Source organism: Papio anubis, chromosome 11, assembly GCF_008728515.1.
Source record: "Papio anubis isolate 15944 chromosome 11, Panubis1.0, whole genome shotgun sequence".
NCBI lineage: Eukaryota > Metazoa > Chordata > Mammalia > Primates > Cercopithecidae > Papio > Papio anubis.
In genome coordinates, this window is record NC_044986.1 from 45,175,616 (window position 1) to 45,201,787 (window position 26,172).

Consider the following 26,172-nt stretch of genomic DNA (forward strand, 5'->3'; position numbering starts at 1 on the left):
TAAGCGAAATCCTTAAACACAGAATTCAATATCTTTTTCCATAAAAGTTTTTAATAATGAGAGGGAAAAGAACTTATGAGTTCAGTCTCATTTCTTCTCCCCACTCCTAGCTACTACAGAAGATGATAATGAGAAGAGTAAGTGCCACAAGACAGAAAAATGGAAGAAGAGAAAAAACAAAGTGCCTGGATAATATATAGAGCAGTTAATGGTTCCATGAATAATTTATTTATCAACACCACTTTTCTAAACTTTCCATCAATCACTTTTTCATTAGTAACTGAAGGTAGAGGTAAATAGCACACCCTTAAATGTACTATGTCTTCTTTAAAGTTGGACTGCCAGACTGAGAGAAAAAAAAATACAAGACATATAAAGCATGGCAAAACTTTAAAATAGTCAGTTGAGGCATTTACTCCATGTATTTAGGTCTTGAATTTTGCTTAGCAATTTTTTTTGATAGTTTGTTTGTTTCAGTGTATATATCTCATATATTTTGTCAGAATTATCCTTAAGTATCTCATGTTATTTGATGCTTTTTCATAAGTCAGAAGGCTCAATATTGTTAAGATGTTAATTATATCCAAATTTATCTATACTGTAAACACAACCCCAATCAAAATCCCAGCAGGTTTCTTTGTAGAAATTGAAATGCTGATTCTAAAACACATAAGGCATGGAAAAGAACCTAGAATTGAAAAAGCAACTTCAAGAAGAAAGAAGAAAGTTGAAGGAATATGTGGTTTCAAAATTTATTATAAATCTATACTAGTCAAGACAGTGTGGCATTGATGTTAAGATAGACCATCAGGTCAATGGGACAGAATAGAGAGTACAGAAATAGACCTATATATATATGGGCAATTGATTTTTGACAAAGGCAATTCAGTGAAGAAAGAAGAGTCTGTTCAAAAAGTTGTTCTGGAACAACTGGATATCCATATAAAAATATGAACTTTGAGCCATACCTGATACTATATATAATAATTAATTCAAAATAGATCATACACTTAATATACAACTTAAAATTTATAAAACTTCTTGAAGAAAAGTTTGAAAAAATCTTTGTAACATCAAATCTATGATAATAAAAGAATTACTCCAATATTGCCATCCCAGGTCACTCTTCTCTTTATTTGTGACAGGCATTTTAGATATTAGGCTGGATGAACTTTACATACAATGAAAAACAAAAAACCAAATATGAGCCGTTTGCAGTTAACATTATAAATTACTGCTTTAATCACAATATTCTTTTTCTGGTATGAGCTCAGTTTGCAGGTTAATTATAACTGTGTGAGAATAACTTGCATCTAAAAAATAGAGACATAAAAAAGAGACGTACTAATTTGTAAATAAGTATGCACTGACTGAACGGAAATCTTAACATTGAAAATTTCTTTCAAAAGAAAAAAGTACTAAAAATCAATAAAACTGTACCACATGAAATGTGGTGTAAAGTAACCTAGTCATTAACCAATAAAATATTAATTCTGATCAAAGAACAAATACTTAAAATGAATTTCTTCAAAATTAAAAATTTTTACTTTTTAGAAGATATTGTTAAGGAGAGGAAAAGATAGCCACAGACTGACAGAAAACAGTTGCAAAGCATATATCTAATGAAGAACTTGAATGTAGACTATGTCAAAAACAACCAATGGGGAAAGGACTCCCTATTCAATAAATGATGCTGGTATAACTGGTTAGCCATATGCAGAAAATTGAAACTGGGCCCCTTCCTTATATTATATACAAAAATTAACTCAAGATGGATTAAAGACTTAAATGTAAAACCCAAAACAATAAAAACATGGAAGACAACATAAACAATACTATCCTAGAGATAGGAACAAGCAAAGATTTCATGACAAAGATGCCAAAAGCAATTGCAGCAAAAGTAAAATTTGACAAATGGGATCTAATTAAACTTAAGAGCTTCTGCACAACAAAAGAAACTATAACAGAGTAAACAGCCTACAGAATGGGAGAAAATATTTGTAAACCATGCATCCGACAAAGGCCTAATATCAAGCATCTATAAGGAACTTAAACAAATTTACAAGAAAAAAAAAAAACATTAAAAAGTGGGAAAAGGACATAGAGACTTTTCAAAAGAAGACATAGTGCAGCTAACAAGCATATAAAAAATGCTCAACATCACTGATCATTAGAGAAAGGCAAATCAAAACCACAATGAGATACTGTCTCACACCAGTCAGAATGGCTACTATTAAAAAGTTAAAAAATAACAGATACTGGCGAGGTTGCAGAGAAAAGGGAACACTTATACATTGTTGGTGAGAGTGTAAATTAGTTCAACCATTGTAGGAGACAGTGTGGTGATTCCTCAAAGACCTAACAACAGAAATACCATTCAACCCAGCAATCCCATTACTGGGTATATACCTAGCAGAATATAAATCATTCTACCATAAAGACACATGGACACAAATGTTTATGGCAGCACTATTCACAATAGTAAAACATGGATTCGACCTAAATGCCCATCAATGACAAATTGGATAAAGAAAATGTGGTATATATACACAATGGAATACAATGCAGCCATAAAAAAGAATGAGATCATGTCTTCTGCAAACACATGGATGAAGCCGGAGGCCACTATCCTTAGCAAACTAACACAGGAACAGGAAACCAAATACCACATGTTCTCATTTATAAGTGGGAGCTAAATGATGAGAATTCATGGAGACAAAGTGGGAACAACAGACACTGGGGCCTAGTTGAGGGTAGAAGGTGGGAGGAGCGAGACAAGCAGAAAATATAACTACTGGGTACTAGGCTTAGTGCCTGGGTGCCAAAATAATCTGTACGATAAACCCCCATGACACATGTACCCCTGAACCTAAAAGTTTAAAAAATTCACCTTTGAAAAAGGAAAAAAAAAAGAGTTCTAAACACTCAAAAATAGGAAGCAACTGGTTAAAAAAAATGCATAAAAGATTTGAATAGACAGTTTACCAAAGAAGACATATAGAGAGTAAATAAGCACATGAAATAATGTTCTACATCATTTATCATTAGAGAAATGTAAATTAAAACCATAATGAGATACCACTACACACTCGTTAGAATGGCTAAAATGCAAAAGACTTATGAGACTATGTGTTGGCAGAAAGGTGGAGAAACTGGAACTCTCATATACTGCTGGTAAGATAATGTAAATTAGTGAAACAACTTGGAAAATAATTTGACAATTTCTTAAAAAGTTAAGCATATATTTAACATATGGTCCAGCTATTTCGGTCCAAGGTATTTACCTAAGAGAAAAGAAAATACATGTTCATACAGACTTGCCCACAAATGATCATAGCAGTTTATCACAGTCCCAAACAGGAAACAATTCAAATTTTCACGAACAGATAAATGAATAAACACAGTTGTATATCCATACAAGGGATATTAATCAGCAATAAAAAGGAACGAACTATTGATGCATGCAATAATGCAGATGATTCCTCAAATTATTGTGAGTAAAGAACTAAGACAAAAAAGGGCACATAATCTGTAATTACGTTTATATAAAATTCTAGAAAACACAAACCTATCTATAGAGAGAGAAAGCAGATCCGTGGTTACCTGAGGATGCAAGGGCTGGAGATGGAAGAAGGTATGAATTACAAAGAATCATGAGGAAATTTGGGGGAGTAGTGATGGATATATTCACAATTTTAAGTGGTTTCATGAGTGTATACATAATACATATGTATAAAACATTAAATTATACACTTCCAATATGTGCCAGTTATTGTATATCAAATATACCTCAATGAATCTGTTAAAAATGATCAGAGGCTGGGCGTGGTGGTTCACACCTGTGATCCCAGCACTTTGGGAGGCCAAAGAGGGCAGATCACCTGAGGTTGGGAGTTCGAGACCAGCCTGTCCAACATGGAGAAACCCCATCTCTACTAAAAATACAAAATTAGCCGGGCATGGTGGAACACGCCTGTAATCCCAGCTACTCGGGAGGCTGAGGCAGGAGAATCGCTTGAACCTGGGAGGCGGAAGTTGCGGTGAGCTGAGATCGCACCACTGCATTCCAGCCTAGGCAACAAGAGCGGAACTCCTTCTCAAAAAACAAACAAACAAACAAAATATCAGAAATTACCTTAAAAACTTCAGAGGTAAATGTAAAGAACAACATATAAATTAGAGAAAATACACCTAATATTAAAAATATGAGCAAGCAAAATGAAAAATTAAATGTGAAATAAAAAGGTTGAAGGCTAATAGAGCAAAAGTGCCAGAAGCTAAATTTTCCGTGATTACAGTCGCAGCAGCGAGTGTGCTACATTATTATGTAAAAGCAGAAAGTGAAGTAATTTGGCTTCAATTAAAATGTTTCAAGGAGGAATTTGGGTCATAGTTGTGAATGGCAAAGCTGCCAACATTTAAAATGAAGTGTATGCATCTGAATATTTAAAAGATCTTAAAAAAATTCTTTGTAGTCAGTTCAGACTGTGTGGCCTCTTTTAAACTGCAATATGCTTTTCAGGACAGACAAGTGATTAAAGAGAGGATCATTATCTGTAATAAGACACACTGTACAAAGTGGTCTTATGTTGAAATTCAAGCATTCTGAGTCCTGGTCCCCATTCCATTATGGTTCTGAAGTCATCTTGAGAGCAAATGATGTGTCTTTTCTATACTTTCAATTTATAAAAGAAAAAAGAGAGGCCTGTGTTCTATATGTGGGGAGGTCAATTAAGGTTTCCAATATTTTTGGTCCCTGGAGATAGTCACTACCAAAGTAAAGTTATTAATTAAATGGCATCTTGGCTTTATCATCACTGTTCTCATAAAGTAAATAGTAAGTGTCCTCTCACTCCCATTGCTTCTGAGAGGACTGCTTTTGTCTGCTCAGAAAATGAAAGAGAAAATCAATCCTCCAGTACACTGGCTGATTACCTATGTATTTCAATGGCACTTTATCACCATGGTACCCAGGTACTCGGACCCTAGCAATAAATTGGGAACAAGAACATCAAAACCACAGCTCTGTGTGATGAGGTTGGTATGAATACTAGGGCTAGAGCCCTTTGAAGTTGTTCCCTTTGTGTAAACAAAGAAAACGCCAAAATGGATGTGGAGCCTATGGTTCCCAAGGTGATTCAAATTAAAACTTAATAGCAAGGACCTCATCAATTTGAGATCCCCATTTTCTCACAAGAACAGATACCTCCTGCAGAGAGGGCCACATCAATGCATCAGTCCTGTGACAGAGATGCGCATGTCAGCTAATTTTACCAAATAGCCATGTCTGTTGGATTTGTAAGACTCAGTTCATCATCTAAGATTTGCAGAGTGTTTCAACCATCAATTTGTATTCCAGAGCTTTCTCTACATCAGAGCAAGGCATTCAGGCTGTAATTTTTTGTGAGGCAAGACGGAAAATTCAAAAGTCTGGCCTTGACTGAACCCCTAACTCTTTTATGAATTACTGATTTTCTATGTTGAGCAACGAGAGATGAAATATTGCTAGAAGGCTGTCCATTGTATGGCTAGAGGGACCAGCTGTATTGGCAAATTGACTAGAATAACAGGAAAAGGCTCTTAAAGTTCTTTTAAAAATAAACATTTTATATGAATTTTTGGCTAGGTCTTATAGGGAAAAACTTTGCTGCAAAACGTTAATTTCAATTTGTTCACTTAATAGTAATCCAAATGACATGATTTAAGCTGATTTCAGAGCAAGCTGTAGCAAAACATTACCTTTTAGAAGTTGAATTAGTGAAATTAATTTGCAGTGCCTCAAGGTAATTTTCTAATACGTGATTTATAAGTTTATAAAATATCAAATAGTCTGAGGTTTTCTTAAAAGAGGCAAATGTAGTGTGCACTTACTTTAATTGTAGCTAAATTCTCTATTGCATAATTTTAAACTGAAAGATTTTCATTAATCTTACCTCCAAACTTTTTAAGCTCTAAACATAAAAGAATGTACATATACAAAGTGAACATCAGCCAGAATTCTGATAATAAACTACTAAACAAAATCAGATAATACAGAAAGTCTGTTTTGATACAGTCAAGAATCCTGTTTATTGTTAGCAAATGTAAAACACACATTTTGCAACAGTAATATCTTCTAGCTTTCCTAAAAATAACTTTATGAACTGCAAGCTACAGTAACAATCTATTTTTAAAATATACTTATTTTTAAAAATGTTCATTCATTCATTTTCAAGTGCAGACAGTTCCAAACATCAATTTCTTCTCATCTAAAAAAGGGATTTTCAAAATTTAAAACTTTTTTTTCTTATAACATTTCCTGAAGTGACTCCAGCTACATGGGTAAGCCACAACATACAAACCACCTGAGTTGTGACATATTGAAACCTCAAGCAGGAGGGAAAAACAACCAAAACTCTGGGGCACTTCAAAATCCTATCAAAAATATTTTCTTTGTTATGGGACAAAAATAGATTAACATAGACTATCAATTTATATAAAATGAAATAACAATAAAATGTTACAAGTCTATGTTTATCTTCATAGTATTCTTGTAAGTTGTGTGATAAGAGCCACGTCATGTTAGTTTTTGTATCTCCAAAAAAGCACACAGTGCCCTACAGATTGAGGGGCTTAGAAAATGACTCTTGGTCAGGGCAAACCTGTGGATGACAAGTCTCATTATCTCCCTTTTTTGAGGGAACTGAGGCAGAGGGGAACAACCAATTTGCTTCAGAAAACACTGCTAGTGCTAGTGGTTCATATTTAGCACTTCACACTCTAGGTTTCTTTCCAGGATTTCCAGTCCCAGTCTTCTCTGGCTGATTGCAAAACATACTGAAGAGAGGAAAAGGTACTGGATTTAGAAGACCCAGTAGGATGCACACATTATTTTGGAATAAGAGTAGCCTACCTGCACCTGCTTCTCATCTGTGCCTGTTAGGAGAGCAGGCCTGGTTCATTGCCCTTAGTGGACAGGCTTATGGTATAGGTGCATACAAGGGAGCTTCTGAATGCCTGGCTTTTCAGGAAGTTATAACACTATAAAAACTAGGCCTAAAAATATCTAGGGCTGATGGCAGGGATACATGTTTCTGAGTGCCACAAAAACTCCTTCAGAATGCAGAAGTGAGGCAGAAGTTTCCATTGTCTCTTGAATATGTAAAAGCTTCAAACGAATGAACAAACTATTCCCAGAGAAAACCTATTTAGTACTCTGGCCTGTATTTCAAAACTGTATTAAATGTACAACTAATTTCTTATTAGCCTACTATACTATTTATTAAGATTTCCTCATCATAAACAAACAATGCTGAGAAGACTCTATCCATATACCCAAGTATCTGTGGAATATGTGGAAGAAGTGATTACTTGTTATAATTATCACTGATAAAAGATCTTGAAGAGTTAGTAATGATATGAAGTGGAGGTAATAAAGGACCATTAAGATGAAGGGTAAAGACTCCAACCCAATTCTCACCCAAAGTGAGAGTATTAGTTCTCATAATATGTTAAAGGGTATTAGGGTGAAAAAGAGTTTTTTAAAAAGGTGTAAAATAAAATCAGTAGCCTAAAATAAAAGGTTAGAAAGGTAAAAAGAAAAATCAAAACTAGATTTGAGAAAAGATAGAATAAACAAAGTTAATAATCTGCTTTATAGCAGAGTTGTTCATACAGTAATACATGTTATGTATTTTGAGAGAAAAATAGACTGTGTGAGAACCTCCCAAACTGATTTTCCCAGCAACCTGACCCCTGCTGCCATTGCTTCCCCCCTCTTTAGAGCACTTCCTAGGATACACTCTGGGAAAAGATGTTACACTGTTTTAGAAAGCAATTTTGGGGGTAGCATTTAGTCCCCTTAAGAAACATCAGAAAAAGTCCAATAAGTGGTATTGGAGGCTGCTCTGGAAAAATGGCATGCAAGCTGCTAACGTTTTTATAGAAATAAAATGTAAATTATCCACCTGCTTTTTAATTTTTTTCTTTTTTTCTTTTTTTTTTTTTCTTTTTTTTGAAACAGAGTCTTGCTCTGCCACCCAGGCTGAAGTGCAGTGGCGTGATCTAGGCTCACTGCAACCTCCGCCTCCCAGGCTCAAGTGATTCTCCTGCCTCAGCCTCCCAAGTAGCTGGGATTAAAGGTGTGCGCCATCGTGCCTGGCTAATTTTTGTATTTTTTGTAGAGATAGGGATTCTTCATATTGGCCAGGTTGGTCTCGAACTCCTGACCTCAAGTAATTCACCCACCATTGCCCTCTATAGTGCTAGGATTACAAGTGTGAGCCACTGCGCCTGACCCTTTTAAACTTCTTAACATGCTTTTTTCTCCCCAGTTTTGTGTGCATGCAGCTACCCAATTCTTTTTCAATCTCATCATCCCCAAATATTTACTAAAGGACAATTTATGAAAGGTTCCTGAAAGTGGGGAAGCAGAATGACCACACTTAGAGACATGATATGTTTTCTTCTCTCCCAATGTTTACACCAGTCCACTTTCTAACCAGGATAAAGTTCTGAACATGAAATTTTTAATATTTGAAAATGAAGAAATTTATGAAATTATTTCAGTATATCTATAACTCAAAACATTTGTGGATGTTACCTGCACCAACTGACATTTTATACTAGTCATCTTTTTCGGTTATTTGAGAAATTAAATCAGTATAATGGACTCCTATTTCTTATTATCCTACCAGTACATGTTATTTCTGTTCTGGCATGTGTTCTATTTGTAAACCAGCTTTAAATGAACCATTATGAAAATCTGGTGCATATTTAGAATAGATAATAAATGAATATTTAATAGGAGTTACATGTATTATAATTTTTTTCCATCAATGATGGAACATTTTTCCGATATTCTAGCAAAGTAGATAATAATTGTAGTAAATGGATATTTAATAGAGGCTTAAGCAGATTATAATCTTGTTTTTCCCCATCTCATACAGGTCATCTTCTGATAACAGAAATTATATATAAGAACAGAGGGACGCATGTAAGTTGAGCACCAGCTATTGGTTAATGAATAGCTACAATATGACATCAATTATTGTGATTTAAAAAAAAAAACACTCAGCAAATTGCCCTCTCCTAGATAATTTTCTAATTTGAAAGTTTCTCATTTTTTTCCTGAGCATTTACTTTTTAAAAGATGAGTGATCTATTTGTTCTTGTCATTTTATAAACCAGCTCAAGATTGCTGTATTACATTGTTGCAGGGATAGATCTATGAATTTAGGGGCTTTTTTAAATTGTAGAATACAGTTTCCCTTCCATTTATCTCTCTTCTTCTGCCTCTCTTTCCTTTTTCACTGTAAGGTGAACAGCTTAAGAGGCACAAATCTCAACTACTGTGATTGTTTCCTTATATATGATGGGGGATGTAAAGTCATTCAGAGCTGCATCTGTCAGTGGTGCTTTCTACCACTGCTGACGACTGGGTTATAAAAACATTCCTGAACAATTCTGAACATTGGTAGACCATAAACAAAATGGAGAACACTGGAAGACATTCAAATGATGATGTCTTAAATCCTGGCTCTAAAATTAAAGTAAAAGAAAACTGATTATCCTTTGTCATGATATATACGCCAAGAGCCATGCATGATACGCACAGTAGACACACACACAAAAATAAGGTAATAAAAATAAGAAACATATGAATTCTGTTAAAACACATGCATTGACAATGACAGATTTTGAAAAGAACAAGGAAAGCAAGAGTTGAAGATATTCAGATTTTGAACAGCATTGTAATTAGCTTCAGAGGGGAGAAAGTTCCACAATAGGAAGTTACATGGGAAAATGTTACATACTGTTTGTAAAATGGTGAAAATATGAAAAAGCTTAGTGGCTTTCACTTCCTTAACAATCAGCATATAAATGGAATATTTGTTCACCTACCCCTTCAATAAGACATTTTCTTCAGTCATGTCGTGAACAAGTCTCTCTTCTGGGCCAGTGGGGAACAAAAGAATAAGAAAAGAGCCTAAATGTGAGTGAATAAAATTAATAAAAGATTCTGTAATGTAATGGAACCATAGTTATTATTTTCTTTTCATTTCATTAAAGTATTTATTTGAACCTCTACTTACTTTTAGAAAATATTCATTGCATTGTTTCTAAGGTGACTCAAGATTATTCAGAAATTACATGTTAAGTCTTTCTGAATATGAGTGGTACATATTCAAAAACCAGCCTAGCGGAGGAACTATTTTCAAGGAGTAATATTACCAGTGTGGTGGAGATATATCAGAAGAGCATTAGAGTTGGGCCTAGAGACCTTGGCCAAGTTGTGGTACCAATGTTCACCAACTGTGTGATTTGGAAGCAACTCTGATAGGTGCCTACCAAATTTAGTGGTGAACCCTTTCTCTAGACCGGACTTCAGTTTTGGTTCTTTTAAATTAAACAGTTAAGCAGAAATTTCAGGACACCAAGAAAGCAGCCAAAGGTTACTCTGAGGTCCTTATATTCTTTACTTAGGAGAATTATTAACAACATTCAACTACTGCCACTTCCTTCCTATGTCTGAAAAAGTCTTGGCATCCTTCCCCAAATTTTTACAGGTTTGACACTTAGATTTGCCTCTAATTCAGCAACTACTTTGAAGGGGAAAGATGTCCTATATATTTTTTATAACCTCTCCTACAACAGATGTAATTTCTAGTGATGACAGCAAATCCTATTTCCATTACCTAATTTTAGATATGTTAAAACATCCCACTCTTTTTTTAAGAAGCAATGTTAAATAATAAACTGGTACAACTTCTGGACAAAGATTTTTGTACAGGGACTTTCCAAGCATTGCACGTTTCACTTGTTGCAAAAATATGAAAGTTATCTTTCTGAGAAAGGTACACTCAGATGTGAATATGACTTGAGAAAAATAGTCAATAGAGTCAATTTGTTATCTCCATCTTTAGCTGCAAGAGGGAGGGGGGATCATTAGGTAAACCAAGTACGACAAGGAGGCTTTGGGTCTATAACTCTTATGGCAGATGGTTACCTTATGTTAGACAAGTAGATTAAACTTTGCAAGCTTCAGATATTATCTTTGTAAAAAAGTGTATATAATATATCTGCTCTCATTACCTCACAAGGATTATGTCAAAGTAAATAATCTCCATTTAAGTGAGTGGAACATATTGAAAAGAAATCAAAAAGGGCTACCAGTGGGGGATGAGAGAGGAGGAAAATTTGCGGAGAAGGAGAGAATATATAAATGGAAATGAGAGAGAGCAATATATTGAGAGGAGGGCGGCATAGGAATGAGTAAAGAAGAGTGGGGCAGGAATGGGATGAGAAATGGAAGGGATATGGAAACTTGGTTTGAGTTTAGCTAGGGCAAAGCCCAAGTGACAAGGAATCCGTGTTTAAAGGCAGTAAGACTGGAAATGAGAGAATTTAGGAATATGCATTTCAGCATTTTTTCTTTTGTTTCAGGATTTTGGTGAGTGTCAGGTGTCGGCTTCAAGTGGGAATTTTGAAAGAAAAAAAGACAGAACATATTTGAAAAACTGGGGCAGGATAGAGGAAGGCAGCTTAAAAAAGTCGTGGTTGGGGATGCAGAAGACAAAAAGGGAAATAAGACAAACATTTTTAACTTGTCTGTTTTGCCTTCCATATGGGTTGCAGAAGGCAAAGGGGACAGAAGGAAGAGGGGAGAGAACATTTTTGTAGCTTCTGGAAGGGGAGAAGTACCCCAGAAACACACTCGTAAGGGAAAACAATTTGAAATTACCTATCTATGAAAGGTGGAGAGCAATTACTCAACAGACAGAGTGGCTATAGACAAGACTGTATGAATCCAAGTCAGCAATTAAAACCCCAGGAATTAAGGAATTGATAAGATCCTCAAGTTGTAAAACTGGGTTCCCTTGGGGGATTATATTATGAGAAAAGAACCAAAAATTTCCAAGAGAACTATTTAGAATTTCATTAACCTGGCAAATGCTAAGCCCAGTGCCTACTTGAGGAATGGCATAGCAGAAGGAAGAAGCAGTGGCCTGATGCTTCACTCTTTCAGACACTGAAATGCAGAAAAACTGGCCTGGTTAGCTTCTGGACTGGAGGATACGAACTTGAACCAGAATTGGAGAAAGGGAGGCAGGATGCTCTTAAGAATTTGATGAAACTATAAGCTCTCTCTCAAGAGAAATGCACAAAAATATGCACACAATTTCTAAGACTTCAGACTCTATCTGTGGCCATGTTCCCCATCCCTTCCCCACATGCAACAGACAACACATAGCATTCCTTCTAAAGAACACCTGATTTCATAGAGGAGAAAGGTTAAAGCTAGGATAGGCAAATACATGCTATACGGCTCAAGAAACGGTATTAATAGATAGAGTTTAAGAGCATCTTCCTATGATATGCAGTCAGAGGTTTCAAGTTTGAGAACTATAATCTACTTAGTCTTTCTTATGAGGAATACTATGTGGAACTTTTGTGACAAAATAAACATAGCTAGGGAGATGGTCAAATAGTAGGGCATTCTAAAAGGGAGGAAAGGATAGGCACACTAAAGTTTGAGAATCTCTAATGGAATATATTGTTACCCTGGGAAATATATTAAAATGAAAATGAAAGAAAAGAGAAAAATGAACACATTATGTAATGAGTCCCAGTAAGAATAAACCTGATTGCTAGTAGCATCAGAGGTGGGGTCAGATATGGAGTCTGAGGTAAATGAAAATGAATAAATGTTTTAAAATGAGTTCGAAGTTGTTTTGGAAGACAAACGGAAATTGTTGAAAATATTATAGAAACACAACTTAAAAGTAATACAGATAAAGAACACAAATCAGTTTCCTGGAAGCAGAGGGGTAGACAGAAACAGTGTAGAATTTGCTTATTCTAATTTTTATAATTCTAAGTTTAACATTTAAGACAAAAGAAGATGGCAACCACTGGAAAGCAGGCTTCAAATTACAGTAGCCCTCACTGAAAGACATAATGCCTTGATTTTGGTTAGTAGGTTGATCCAAATACATAAATACATAAATATAAATAAATAAGATAGCTTGATGAAGGTGATTTTCAAAAGCTAAATTGGGAAAGATACAAAAAGGGAGGATAAGTAAAGCAAATAACAGATTTGGAAACATGATTTAAAACAACAACAAAAACGGGAAAGTCTTTTAACAAGAGAGTTGTCAAAGGCCTAAATTTAAAGAAATGGATGGATTGGAGGATGTGGTCATTACAAAGAAAAGATTTTTGTTTAAAAGCAGGAGAAAAACTAGGACAAAGCAGAAATATCTTACATAACAAACTGATGGCTTAAGCCAATAAAAGTTCTGGGAGAAAAGAAGCACCTGTCCAAAGGGAAGGTGTGAGGAGGAAGAGACACAACAACACCTGGTCTCTGAATATACCATAAAAAAATGTTTGCACCAACTAGCTATAATTTCAGGGGGAAAAAAAAACTTTGAGTAAAGTAGACTTATAAAAAAAGTGTTCGAGAGGTTATTGAAGAGAAAAAAAAGAAGTACTAGTCAAGAGAAAGTCCTAGTCAAGAGCATAAAATTTATCTGGATATGATTCAGGCAAGAATCAATGGATGATAAAAACCAGTAGGTGAAAGTTTGTTGAGAAACAGGATGTTTACATAGTTTCAAACTATCTCCCAACAAATTACTTATTAATTACAATGGGAAAAATAGCAGCCTAAGAATGAAGAAATCTGACAAACCACCTAGACCAAGGGATCATCACCAGTTAACATCACCAAGTTAACATCACCAGTGATGGTACATATCAACATTATGTGTCTCCTTAATATAAAGTACTGAGAAGGACACAATTTAACATCTGGCTCAAAAATGTAAAGCCTGAGTCTAATTGTGAGGAAGCATCAGACAAACCCAAATCAAGGGCCACTTTGGATTAAAACTGTCTGGTATTCTTCAACTTTTCAAAGACACAAGGGTCATGAAAGAAAAAGAAAGACCAAGGAATAGCTCCAAATTAAAGAAAATCAAAGAAACAACTAAACATAACATGTGCTCCTGAAGCAGAAAAAATATCTTTTTTCTGTTGTTATAAAGGGCATTACTGAGACAACTGGCGAAATTTGAATAAGGTCTGTAACTAGGTAATAATATTGTATTTATGTTAATTTCCTGATTTTGATAATTGTCCTATGCATGGTTATTTATCAAAATGTCCTTGTTTTAAGAAGATACACAATGGAGTATATATAAAGATATGAGGTGCCACTTCTACAAATTACTCTTGAACAGTTCAAAAAGAAAGACTAATGTGTGTATATATGTAGAGAGATTGATAAAACAAATGTGGTAAAGTGTTGACATTTGGGGAATCTGGGTGAAAGATGTATAGGAATTCTTTGTAAATCTTTTTCTAAGTCTAAAATTATTCCAAAATTATGAACTAAAAATTATATGGAAAATTATTTTGAGCCTGTGTGTATCTCTGCACGTGAGATGAGTCTCCTGAATACAGCACACTGTTGGGTCTTGACTCTTTATCCAATTTGCCAGTGTGTGTCTTTTAATTGGGGCATTTAGCCCATTTACATTTGAGGTTAATATTTTTATATGTGAATTTGATCCTATCATTATGATATTGGCTGCTTATTTTGCCCATTAATTGATGCAATTTCTTCAATGCATGAATGGTCTTTACAATTTGACACGTTTTTTCAGTGGCTGGTACCAGTTGTTTCTTTCCATGTTTAGTGCTTCCTTCAGGAGCTCTTGTAAGGCAGGCCTGGTGGTGACAAAATCTCTCAGCATTTGCTCGTCTGTAAAGGATTTTATTTCTCTTTCACTTATGAAGCTTAGTTTGGCTGGATATGCAGTTCTGGGTTGAAAATTCTTTTATTTAAGAACATTAAATATTGGCCTCCACTCTCTTCTGGCTTGTAGGGTTTCTGCCAAGAGATCTGCTGTTATTCTGATGGGCTTCCATTTGTGGGTAACCCAACCTTTCTCTCTGGCCGCCCTTAACATTTTTTCCTTCATTTCAACCTTGGTGAATCTGACAATTATGTGTCTTTTGGCTGCTCCTCTCAAGTGTCTTTGTGGTGTTCTCTGTATTTCCTGAATTTGAATGTTGGCCTCCCTTGCTAGGTTGGGGAAGTTCTCCTGGATAATATCCTGAAGAGTGTTTTCCAACTTGCTTCCATTCTCCCTGTCACTTTCAGGTACACCAATCAAACTTAGATTTGGTCTTTTCACATAGTCCCATATTTCTTGGAGGCATGGTCCATTTCTTTTTACTCTTTTTTTTCTCTAACTTTGTCTTCCCACTTTATTTCATTAATTTGATATTCAGTCTCTGAAACCCTTTCTTCCACTTGATTGAATAGGCTGTTGAAAATTGTGCATGCGTCACGAAGTTCTTGTGCCATGGTTTTCAGCTCCATCAGGTCATTTAAGGTCTTCTTTACATTGTTCATTCTAGTTAGTCATTTGTCTAACTGTTTTTCAAGGTTTTAACTTCCTTGCGATGGGTTCGAACATGCTCCTTTAACTCGGAGAAGTTTGTTATTACTGACCTGAAGCCTACTTCTGTCAGTTCATCAAAGTCATTCTCCGTCCAGCTTTGTTCCATTGCTGGCAAGGAGCTGTGATCCTTTGCAGAAGAGTCACCCTGAGTTTTAGAATTTTGATATTTTCTTCTCTGGTTTCTCCCCATCTTTGTGGTTTTATCTAACTTTGGTCTTTGATGTTGATGACTTACAGATGGGGTTTTGGTGTAGATGTACTTTTTGTTGATGTTGATGCTATTCCTTTCTATTTGTTAGTTTTCCTTCTAACAGGCAGGTCCCTCAGCTGCAGGTCTGTTGGAGTTTGCTGGAGGTCCACTCCAGACCCTGTTTGCCTGGGTTTCATCAGCAGAGCCTGCAGAACAGCAAATATTGCAGAACAGCAAATATTGCTGCCTTATCCTTCCTCTGGAAGCTTCATCCCCAAGGGGCACCCACCTATATGAGGTGTCTGTCGGCCCTTACTGGGAGGTGTCTCCCAGGTAGGCTACACGGGGGTCAGGGACCCACTTGAGGAAGCAGTCTGTTCGTTTTCAGAGCTCAACTGCCATGCTGGGAGAACCACTGCTCTCTTCAGAGCTGTCAGACAGGGATGTTTATGTCTGCAGAAGTTGTCTTCTGCCTTTTGTTCAGCTATGCCTGCCCACAGAGGTGGAGTCTAGACGCAGTAGGCCTTGCTGAGCTGTGGTGGACTCCATCCAGTTAAAGCTCCCTGGCCACTTTGTTTACCTACTCAAGCCTGAGCAACAGTGGATGCCCATCCCCCAGCCAGGCTACTGCCTCACAGTTCGATCTCAGACCAAACCGGACCAAACCAGACCAGACCAGACCAAACCGGACCAGACCAGACAAGACCAGATCAGACTAGACCAAACCAGACTGGACCAAACCAGACCAAACCAGACCAGACCAGACTGAACCGGTCTGATCCGGTTCGATCCGGTTCAGTCCGTTCTGATCCAGTCTGATCCAGTTTTGTCCGGTTTGGTCTAGTCTGATCTGGTCTCGTCTGGTCTGGTTTGGTCTAGTCTGATCTGGTCTCATCTGGTCTCGTTTGGTCTAGTCTGATCTGGTCTCGTTTGGTCTGGTTTGGTCTAGTCTGATCTGGTCTGGTTTGGTCTAGTCTGGTCTGGTTTCATCTAGTCTGATCTGGTCTGGTCTGGTCTGGTTTGGTCTAGTCTGACTGGTCTGGTCTGGTCTGGTCTGGCTTGGCCTAGTCTGACCTGGTCTCGCTTGGGTCTGGGCTCGGCCTCCTAGTCTGGTCTCGCTGGCCCTAGCTCCACCTGGTCTCTGCTGGTCTGGCTTGGCTCCAGTCTGATCTGGTGTGGTTTACTTCCAGTCTGGCCTGGCCTGGCCTGGCTTGGCTCCAGCCCGGGATCTGGTCTGGTTTGGTTCGGCTCCACCTGGCTTGGGTCTAGCCCATTCTGGTCTCTTGGTCTGCCTGCCTGGCTCCGGGTCTCGCTGGGTCTCAGCTCCAAATTTGCCCCGCTTGGCCCGGCTTTGCTCTGGTCTGCCCTGGTCTAGCCTGATTTGGTCTCGCCTCGGTCTCGGCCTTGGCTCCTAGTCTGATCTGGTCTGGTTTGGTCTGGACTGATCTGGTCTCTGCCTGGTCTGCTTGGTCTAGCTCCGATCTGGTCTCGCCTGGGTCTGGTCTGGTTTGCTCCATCTGATCCTGTTCAGACTGGGAAGCCCCGATCTGGTCTGATCTGGTTCGGCCCAGTGTGTTCTGGCTCTGGTCTGGCTTGGTCTGGTCTGATCTGGTCTGCCTGGTTTGGTCCGGCTTGGTCTGGTTTGGTCTGGCTCTGATCCGGCCCAGTTCCTGTTCAGTTGGTCCGCCTTGATCCAGTTTGGTCCGGCTGCCTGGCCTGGTCCGCTCCGATCCGGGTTTTGGATCCCGGGTTTCCCTCATCTTGAAGTTCGGGTCCGGCCTTGATCCGGGTTCGTCCGCCCACCTGTCGGTCCAGACTGACGGGTTCTATTCCGTCTGATTCAGCTCCAGTCCGCTTGTCCGTATGACTGGCCTATTCTGGTCTGATCCTGCCTCGGGTCTGGATGGTCCGCTTTGGTACGGTCTGATCTGGTTTTGTCCGTCTGGTCCGGGTTCAGAGTGGTCTGATCCGTCTGTCCAGTTTGTCCAGTTTGTCTGGCTTCTTGGTCCGCTTGTCTAAGTCTAGTTTGGATCCGTTCGACTGGTCTGGAACTGTCTGTTCGGTGTGATCCAGCCTGACCACCTCGGACTGCCCGATACGGATCAAACCGATCAAACCCATGAAGCCGATCAAACCGGATCGGACCGGATCAAACCTCGGATCACGATCGGACCGATTAAACCAGACGCACCGATCAAATCCAGATCAAACGATTGGATCGATCAAACCGATCGCACCGATCAAACCAGATCAAACCGGATCATCGATCAAACCGAAGAAACTGACGGACCGGATCATACCGATCAAAGCGACAAGACCGATTAAATCCAGACTACACCGATCAAACTCGAAGAAACCGGATCAAACGGATCAAACTGAAGAAATCCGTGGAAATAGATCAAACCCGATCGACTGATTACACCGATCAACCGATCAGAACGCTCAAACCAGATGAAAGCAGACTGTGACCGATCGACCAGATCAAAATCTCGATCACATCATGGAAGCCGGATTAAACCGATCGATCGATCAAACCTGATCAAATGGGATTGACCGATCAAACCGATCGCATCGACCAAAACTAGATCAACCGATCGACCGTCGTCCAGAAGAAACTCATCGATCGATCAAACCGGATAAAGACCGGATTAAATCGATTCAGACTGGATTAGACTGATTCAACTGATGTTCCAGAAATGTTCCGAACCGATCGAACCGATCGACTGCTTAGACTGATCAGACCGATCAAACCGGACCAGACCTGATCAAACCGGACCAGACCGGATCAAACCGGAAGAAAGCGGATCAAACCGGGAGAAACCAGATAGGACCGGATCAAACCAGAAAAAGCCAGATCAAACTGGACCAAACGGGATCAAACCGGGTGAAATCGGATCAAACAGGACCAGACCGGATTAGACCGGATCGGACTGGATCAAACCGGATGAAACCGGAACAGACCGGATTAGACCGGATCGGACCGGATCAAACCGGATCAAACCGGACCAGACCGGATTAAACCGGATCGGACCAGATCAAACCGGATCAAACTGGATTAAACCGGACCAGAGCGGATTAAACCGGATCGGACCGGATCAAACCAGATCAAACCAGACCAGACCGGATTAAACCGGATCGGACCGGATCAAACTGGATCAAACAGGATCAAACCGGATCACACCGGAACAGACCGGATTGGACCGGATCAAACCGGATCAAACCGGATCACAGTGGACCGAACTGGATCAGACCAGACCGGACCGCATCAGACCGGTTTCTTCCGTTTTGTTCCGGTCTGGTTCGGTTTAATCCGGTCTGGTCTGGATTGATTTGGTTTGATCCAGTCTGGTACGGTTTGATCTGGTTTGATCCGTTCCGATCCGGTTTAATCCAGTCTGGTCCGGTTTGATCTGGCTTGATCCGGTTTGACCCAGTCCGATCCGGTTTCATCCGGTCTAGGCCGATTTGATCCGGTTTGATCTGGTCCGATCCGGTCTAATCCGGTCTGATCCAGTTTGATCCGGTCCGATCCGGTCTGGTCCGGTTTGATGTGGTTTCACCCGGTTTCACCCGGTTTTTTCCGGTTTGATCTGGTCCGATCTGGTTTCTTCCGGTTTGATCCGGTTTCTTCCGGTTTGATCCGGAATGGTCCGGTTTGATCCGGTTTGTTCCGTTCCGATCCGGTCTGATCCGGTCCAATCTGGTTTCTTCCGGTTTGATCCGGTTTCTTCTGGTTAGATCCGGTTTCATCCGGTTTGATCCGGAATGGTCCAGTTTAATCCGGTCTGGTCCGGTTTGATCCGGTCCGATCCAATTTGATTCAGTTTCATCCGGTGCTATCCAGTTTGATCTGGTCCAATCCGGTTTGATCCGGTCCGATCCAGCTTGATCCGGTTCCTCCAGTTTGATCTGGTTTCTTCCGGTTTGATCCGGAATGGTCCGGTTTGATCCGGTCCGATCCGGATCAATCCGGTTTGATCCGGTCCGATCCGGTTTCTTTCGGTTTGATCCGGTTTGATCCGGTCCGATCCGGTCTGAGCCGGTTCGTTCCGGTTTGATCCGGTCCGATCCGGTTTGATCCGGTTTGATCCGTTCCGATCCGGTCTGAGCCGGTTCGTTCCGGTTTGATCCGGTCCGATCCGGTTTGATCCGGTCTCGTCCGGTTCGATCCGGTTTGATCCGGTCTCGTCCGGTTCGATCCGGTTTGATCCGGTTTCATCCGGTGCGTTCTGGTTTCATCCGGTCCAATCTGGTTCGATCCGGTTTGATCCGGTCCGATCCGGTTTGATCCGGTCTGGTCCGGTTTAATCCGGTCTGGTCCGGTTTGGTCCGGTTTGATCCGGTCCGATCCGGTTTCATCCGGTCCGATCCGGCTTGATCCGGTTTGATCCGGTCCGATCCGGTTTGATCTGGCTTCACGCGGTTTGATCCGGTTTAATCCGGTTTCACCGGTCCGATCCGGCTTGATCCGGTTTGATCCGGTTTGATCCGGTCTCGTCCGGTTCGATCCGGTTTGATCCGGTTTCATCCGGTGCGTTCTGGTTTCATCCGGTCCAATCTGGTTCGATCCGGTTTGATCCGGTCTGGTCCGGTTTAATCCGGTCTGGTCCGGTTTGATCCGTTTTGATCCGGTCCGATCCGGTTTCATCCGGTCCGATCCGGCTTGATCCGGTTTGATCCGGTCCGATCCGGTTTGATCTGGCTTCACGCGGTTTGATCCGGTTTAATCCGGTTTCACCGGTCCGATCCGGCTTGGTCCGGTTTGATCCGGTCCGATCCGGTTTGATCCGGTTTCACGCGGTTTGATCCGGTTTCATCCGGTCCGATCCAGTCAGGTCTGGTGTGATCTGGTTTGATCCGGTTTGATCCGGTTTGATCCGGTCCGATCCGGTCTGGTCCGGTTTGATCCGGTTTTACACAGTTTCTTCCGGTTTGATCCAGTTTCTTCCGGTTTGATCTGGTCCGATCTGGTTTCTTCCGGTTTGATCCAGTTTGATCCGGTTTCTTGCGGTTTGATACGGTTTCTTCCGGTTTGATCCGGAATGGTCCAGTTTGATCCGGTTTGATCCGGTCCGATCTAGTCTGATCCGGCTCAATCCGGTTTGATCCGGTCCGATCCGGTTTGATCCGGTTTCTTCCGGTTTGATACGGAATGGTCCGGTTTGATCCGGTCAGATCTAGTCTGATCTGGCTCAATCCGGTTTGATCCGGTCTGATCCGGTTTGATCCGGTTTCTTCCGGTCTGATCCGGTTTCTTCCGGTTTGATCTGGTACGATCTGGGTTCTTCCGGTTTGATCTGGTCCGATCTGGTTTCTTCCGGTTTGATCCGGTTTCTTCCGGTTTGATCCAGAATGATCCGGTCCGATCTGGTCTGATCCGGCTCGATCCGATCCGATCCGGCTCGATCCGATCCAATCCAGTTTCTTCCGGTCCGATCCGGTTTCTTCCGGTTTCTTCCGGTTTGATCCGGTTTCTTCCGGTTTAATCCAGTCTGGTCCGGTTTCATCCGGTCCGATCCAGTCTGATCTGGTTTGATCTGGTCTGATCCGGTTTGATCCGGTTCGATCCGGTCCGATCTGGTTTCTTCCGGTTTGATCCGGTTTCTTCCGGTTTGATCCAGAATGGTCCGGTTTGATCCGGTTTGATCCGATCCGATCTAGTCTGATCCGGCTAAATCCGGTTTGATCCGGTCCGATCCGGTTTGATCCGGTTTCTTCCGGTTTGATCTGGTCCGATCTGGTTTTTCCGGTTTGATACGGTTTGATCCGGTTTCCTCCGGTTTGATCTGGAATGGTCCGGTTTGATCCGGTCCGATCTAGTCTGATCCGGCTCAATCCGGTTTTATCCGGTGCGATCCGGTTTGATCCGGTTTCTTCCGGTTTGATCCGGAATGGTCCGGTTTGATCCGGTCTGATCCGGCTCGATCCGATCCGATCCGGTTTGATCCGGTCCGATCCGGTTTGATCCGGTTTCTTCCGGTTTGATCCGGAATGGTCCGGTTTGATCCGGTCTGATCCGGCTCGATCCGATCCGGTTTGATCCGGTCCGATCCAGTTTCATCCGGTGCGATCCGGTTTGATCTGGTCCGATCCAGCTTGATCCGGTTCTTCCGGTTTGATCTGGTTTCTTCCGGTTCGATCCGGTTTGGTCCGGTTTGATCCGGGTTTACCCGGTTTCTTCCGGTTTGATCCAGTTTCTTCTGATCCAGTTTCTTCCGGTTTGACCTGGTCCGATCTGGTTTCTTCCGGTTTGATCCAGTTGGATCCGGTTTCTTCCAGTTTGATCCGGGATGGTCCGGTTTGATCCGATCCGATCTAGTCTGATCCGGCTAAATCCGGTTTGATCCGGTCCGATCCGGTTTGATCCGGTTTCTTCCGGTTTGATCTGGTCCGATCTGGTTTCTTCCGGTTTGATCTGGTTTCTTCCGGTTTGATCTGGTTTCTTCCGGTTTGATCCGGAATGGTCCGGTTTGATCCGGTCCGATCTGGTCTGATCCGGCTCGATCCCATCCGATCCGGTTTCTTCCGGTTTGATCCGGTTTCTTCCGGTTTGATCCGGTCTGGTCCGGTTTAATCCAGTCTGGTCCGTTTTGGTCCGGTTTGATCCGGTCCGATCCGGCTCGATCCGGTTTGATCCGGTCCGATCTGGCTCGATCCGCTTTGATCCGATCCGATCCGGTTTCTTCCGGTTTGATCCGGTTTCTTCCGGTTTGATCCGGTCTGGTCCGGTTTGATCCGGTCCGATCCGGTTTGATCCGGTCCCATCTGGTCTGATCCGGCTCGACCCGGTTTGATCCGGTTTGATCCGGTCCGATCTGGTCTGATCCGGCTCGATCCGGTTTGTTCCAATCCGATCTGGTTTCTTCCGGTTTGATCCGGTCTGGTCCGGTTTAATCTGGTCCGGTCCGGTTTGATCCGGTTCGATCCGGTTTGATCCAGTCCGATCCGGTTTCTTCCGGTTTGATCCGGTTTCTTCCGGTTTAATCCAGTCTGGTCCGGTTTACTCAGGTCTGGTCCGGTTTGATCAGGTCTGGTCCGGTTTGATCCGGTTTGATCCAGTCCGATCCGCTTTGATCTGGTCGGTTTGATCCGGTTTGATCCGGTTTGATCCGGTCCGATCCGCTTTGATCTGGTTTCATCTGGTGCGATCCGGTTTGATCCGGTCCGATCCGGTTTGATCTGGCTTCACGCGGTTTGATCCGGTTTAATCCGGTTTCATCCGGTTCGATCCAGTCTGGTCTGGTTTGATCCGGTTTGATCCGGTCCGATGCGTTCTGGTCCGGTTTGATCCGGTTTCACCCAGTTTCTTCCGGTTTGATCTGGTCCGATCTGGTTTCTTCCGGTTTGATCCGGTTTCTTCCGGTTTGATCCGGTTTCTTCCGGTTTGATCCGGAATGGTCCGGTTTGATCCGGTTTGATCCGGTCCGATCCGGTTTGATCCGGTCCGATCCGGTTTCTTCCGGTTTGATCCGGTCTGGTCCGGTTTGATCCGGTTTCTTCCGGTTTGATCCGGTCTGGTCCGGTTTGATCTGGTCCGATCCGGTTTCTTCCGGTTTGATCCGGTCTGGTCCGGTTTGATCCGGTCTGGTCCGGTTTGATGTGGTTTCATCCGGTGCGATCCGGTTTGATCTGGTCCGATCCGGTTTCATCCGGTCCGATCCGGCTTGATCCGGTTTGATCCGGTTTGATCCGGCTTCACGCGGTTTGATCCGGTTTAATCCGGTTTCATCCGGTCCGATCCAGTCTGGTCTGGTTTGATGTGGTTTGACCCGGTTTGATCCGGTCCAATCCAGTCTAATCCGGTCTGGTCCAGTTTGATCCGGTTTCACCCGTTTTGCTCCGGTCTGGTCCGGTTTGATCCGGTTTGATCCGGTTTGATCCGGTCCGATCCGGTCTAATCCGGTCTGGTCCGGTTTCATCTCGGTTTGATCCGGTCTCGTCCGGTTTGATCCGGTTTCTTCTGGTTTGATCCGGTTCGATCCGGTTTGACTTTGATTAGATATTGGTTCAGGGAACAAAACTGCTATGAAAGACATTTCGAGAGAAGTGGGAAAATCTGATTATAGATAAAATATGAAACGAAATTATGGAATTATTATAACTTTGACAATGGTAGTGTGCTTATGCAGGGGAATGTCCTTAGTCTTAGAAGATGAGTGCTGAAGTGATTAAAAGTAAAAGTGTTATGCACGGGGAGGAGTCCATTGTTGCTCACAAAGTATGGCAGTAGCAGCTAGACACTTCTCCACTCTCTACTGCTCTGCCCAACATAGTATTTATTCTCTACCTTCCTTACTTAGGTAGGCATGGCATTTCTCTGCTAGTGATTGTCTTGATCTCTCAGGGTGCAAAGCTTCCCATTTGTTTAACACTGTTTGAAGGTTTTAAAGCAGAATTTCTCAGTTCTAGTGAGTTTCAAAATTTAGTGAAAATGGCTTCTGAGCTTTTCTTTATAGTTCTTCCTCCCCCAGCTCCCTCCAAACAACCTGTCCCAGATTCAGGCCTGTGTTCGTAACAACTAATATGTTATAAGTTCTTACAAAAAAATTTGTTATTGTGAGTGCTTTATCAGATCTGGCTTTTTTGTGTGTGTGTGCAGGGATGGGGTGAGGCACAGGATACATTCTCCCCCTCTCCTCTCCCTCATCTTGGGATGTTTCTCAGCCGTTCTTTTAAGAGACTTCTTTGGACCATCCCCACAGTAACTAGATAGAAGTGAACCCCAGAAGTGAACGCTGCCTGAGCTATTTCTCAAGAAGCTTTTCAGTGCTTCTCCCTAGCCTACCACCTAGGCAATCAACTTCTGCCAGCCCTGACCCAGCACATCTGTCTTCATATGCTTGTGCCCCAGCAGTGGGCCCCACTTATCATCTGGCTGAAATTCCAAGAAGTACATACAAGAAATAGGCAGACAAGCAAGAAGCATATACTGCAGTCTAAAGACAAGTGTCAAACAGATAAAAGAGGGTAAGCAATACTTTTTGCATATACTTATAAGTTATGCAGGTATTTAAAAATTCTTCTACTGGCAGGTGAGGCTTGGAGAAAGAATTCTAAGAATGTATGATCACAGGTAGCCTTTACAGTCAACCTGTAAAGATTTAATGAGAACAAAGCTCTGCCTCTAGTTAGTATACAATTTTAACAGTGTTTACTAAGCAGCCATTTATGTCAGTGCACCAAACAGAAGTTCTGAATAACAAGACGTAAAATTTGAGGGCTTATTCTCAAATAACTTAGTTATAAGTTAGTTCCTGGTGTAATCTGAACAGGAGGTCACTGATTCATTATTTCTCTGACAAATCATCTCCTATACTAATTCCATAGGAGGTATTCAGGAGAGCCATATGACTCATTTAGAACACTAAGATTAAGACAAAAGATCTAATTTGTTCCAACTAAATGAACTCATCTGCATTTGAAGGATCTGTATTTTCCAAACTAGAAGTAAACTTTCCTCTTCAATGATTTTGGACTAAATTGGAGTCAGTTCTGGACTCCTGTTTAGGAACACATGATGGGGTTGTGAATGTTTCTCTAATCGCCTGGATTTTTTAGTTGCATTTCAACTCTTATATCCTTGTTTTATTTCACTCAAGACAAAAGCAATTTTTTAAAACTGCAGATACAAACTAAGGCAAGCAAATCATGCTATTTAACATTGACAACTCTCTGAAAATACAAATATATTAGGTTGATGCAGAAGTAATTGTACTTTTTGCCATTTTAATGGCAAAACTAATAACCTAATAACTTTCAATCATTAGTGTTTAATCCAAAGACTCATTTTAAATAATCATCCTCTCCAAAAAGTTTGGCTTGGTTGTTTTATTTCTCCTCTGATCTTATTCCTTTAAGAGATTACTCGCAAGTAATGTAGTAGTAGGAGATACGCAATAGTTGTGTGACTTGGTCTAGCAATTGCATAAATTGGATTTGCTTTCCCTTATCCTAAACAAATAGTCATCTAGGTAATGAGATTATTGTTTTAATTTAGGGGGGGATATATGTTCTGTGTATATCTATCTATAAATGTATATATATGGGTGTGTATATATCTGTGTGTGTGTGTGTGTATGTACACTAAACACCATACCTAATTCGTAAGTGCTTAATGTAAGCCAGCTATTATTTTGATACTGCTGAACTACAAGCTTCCTCTTGCTTATTATTAGAAAAGGTTAATATCAACAATACTAATTTAACTTCATACCAAAAGGAAACTGATTTGATTACCTGGGAATATACACATGATCAATAATTATGAATTAGCTGTAAAAGTTATTACCTTTAATCATTTAGTCATTATCTGTGTCCCCATCATCAAAATGGTGATACTACCTATATCTCATAATTTGGTCGTGAGGAAAATATTTCACATTAGACATTCAATTAACTGTTAGTTCTCTCCCCAAACACTATGCCTTCCACAGCAATGCAAAGAGTAGTATACAATCTTACTCACAAAATCGATTTTACTTGAACAATGAGGTGGCCAAATGGTAGCACCTGAATTCTCAATAG

General features: G+C 40.9%; 1 protein-coding gene across 1 annotated transcript in view; it reads right to left on the reverse strand.

The window, feature by feature from the left end:
* Positions 1-8,185: 8,185 nt before the first annotated feature.
* The window catches only part of LOC101018358 (renalase), a 101,779-nt gene continuing 83,792 nt past the window's right edge, over positions 8,186-26,172 (reverse strand). The window contains exon 5 of the mRNA XM_031652207.1: positions 8,186-9,931. Coding sequence (XP_031508067.1) covers positions 9,930-9,931 — 2 coding nt within the window. The 3' untranslated portion in view covers positions 8,186-9,929. The remainder of the gene's footprint in view (positions 9,932-26,172) is intronic.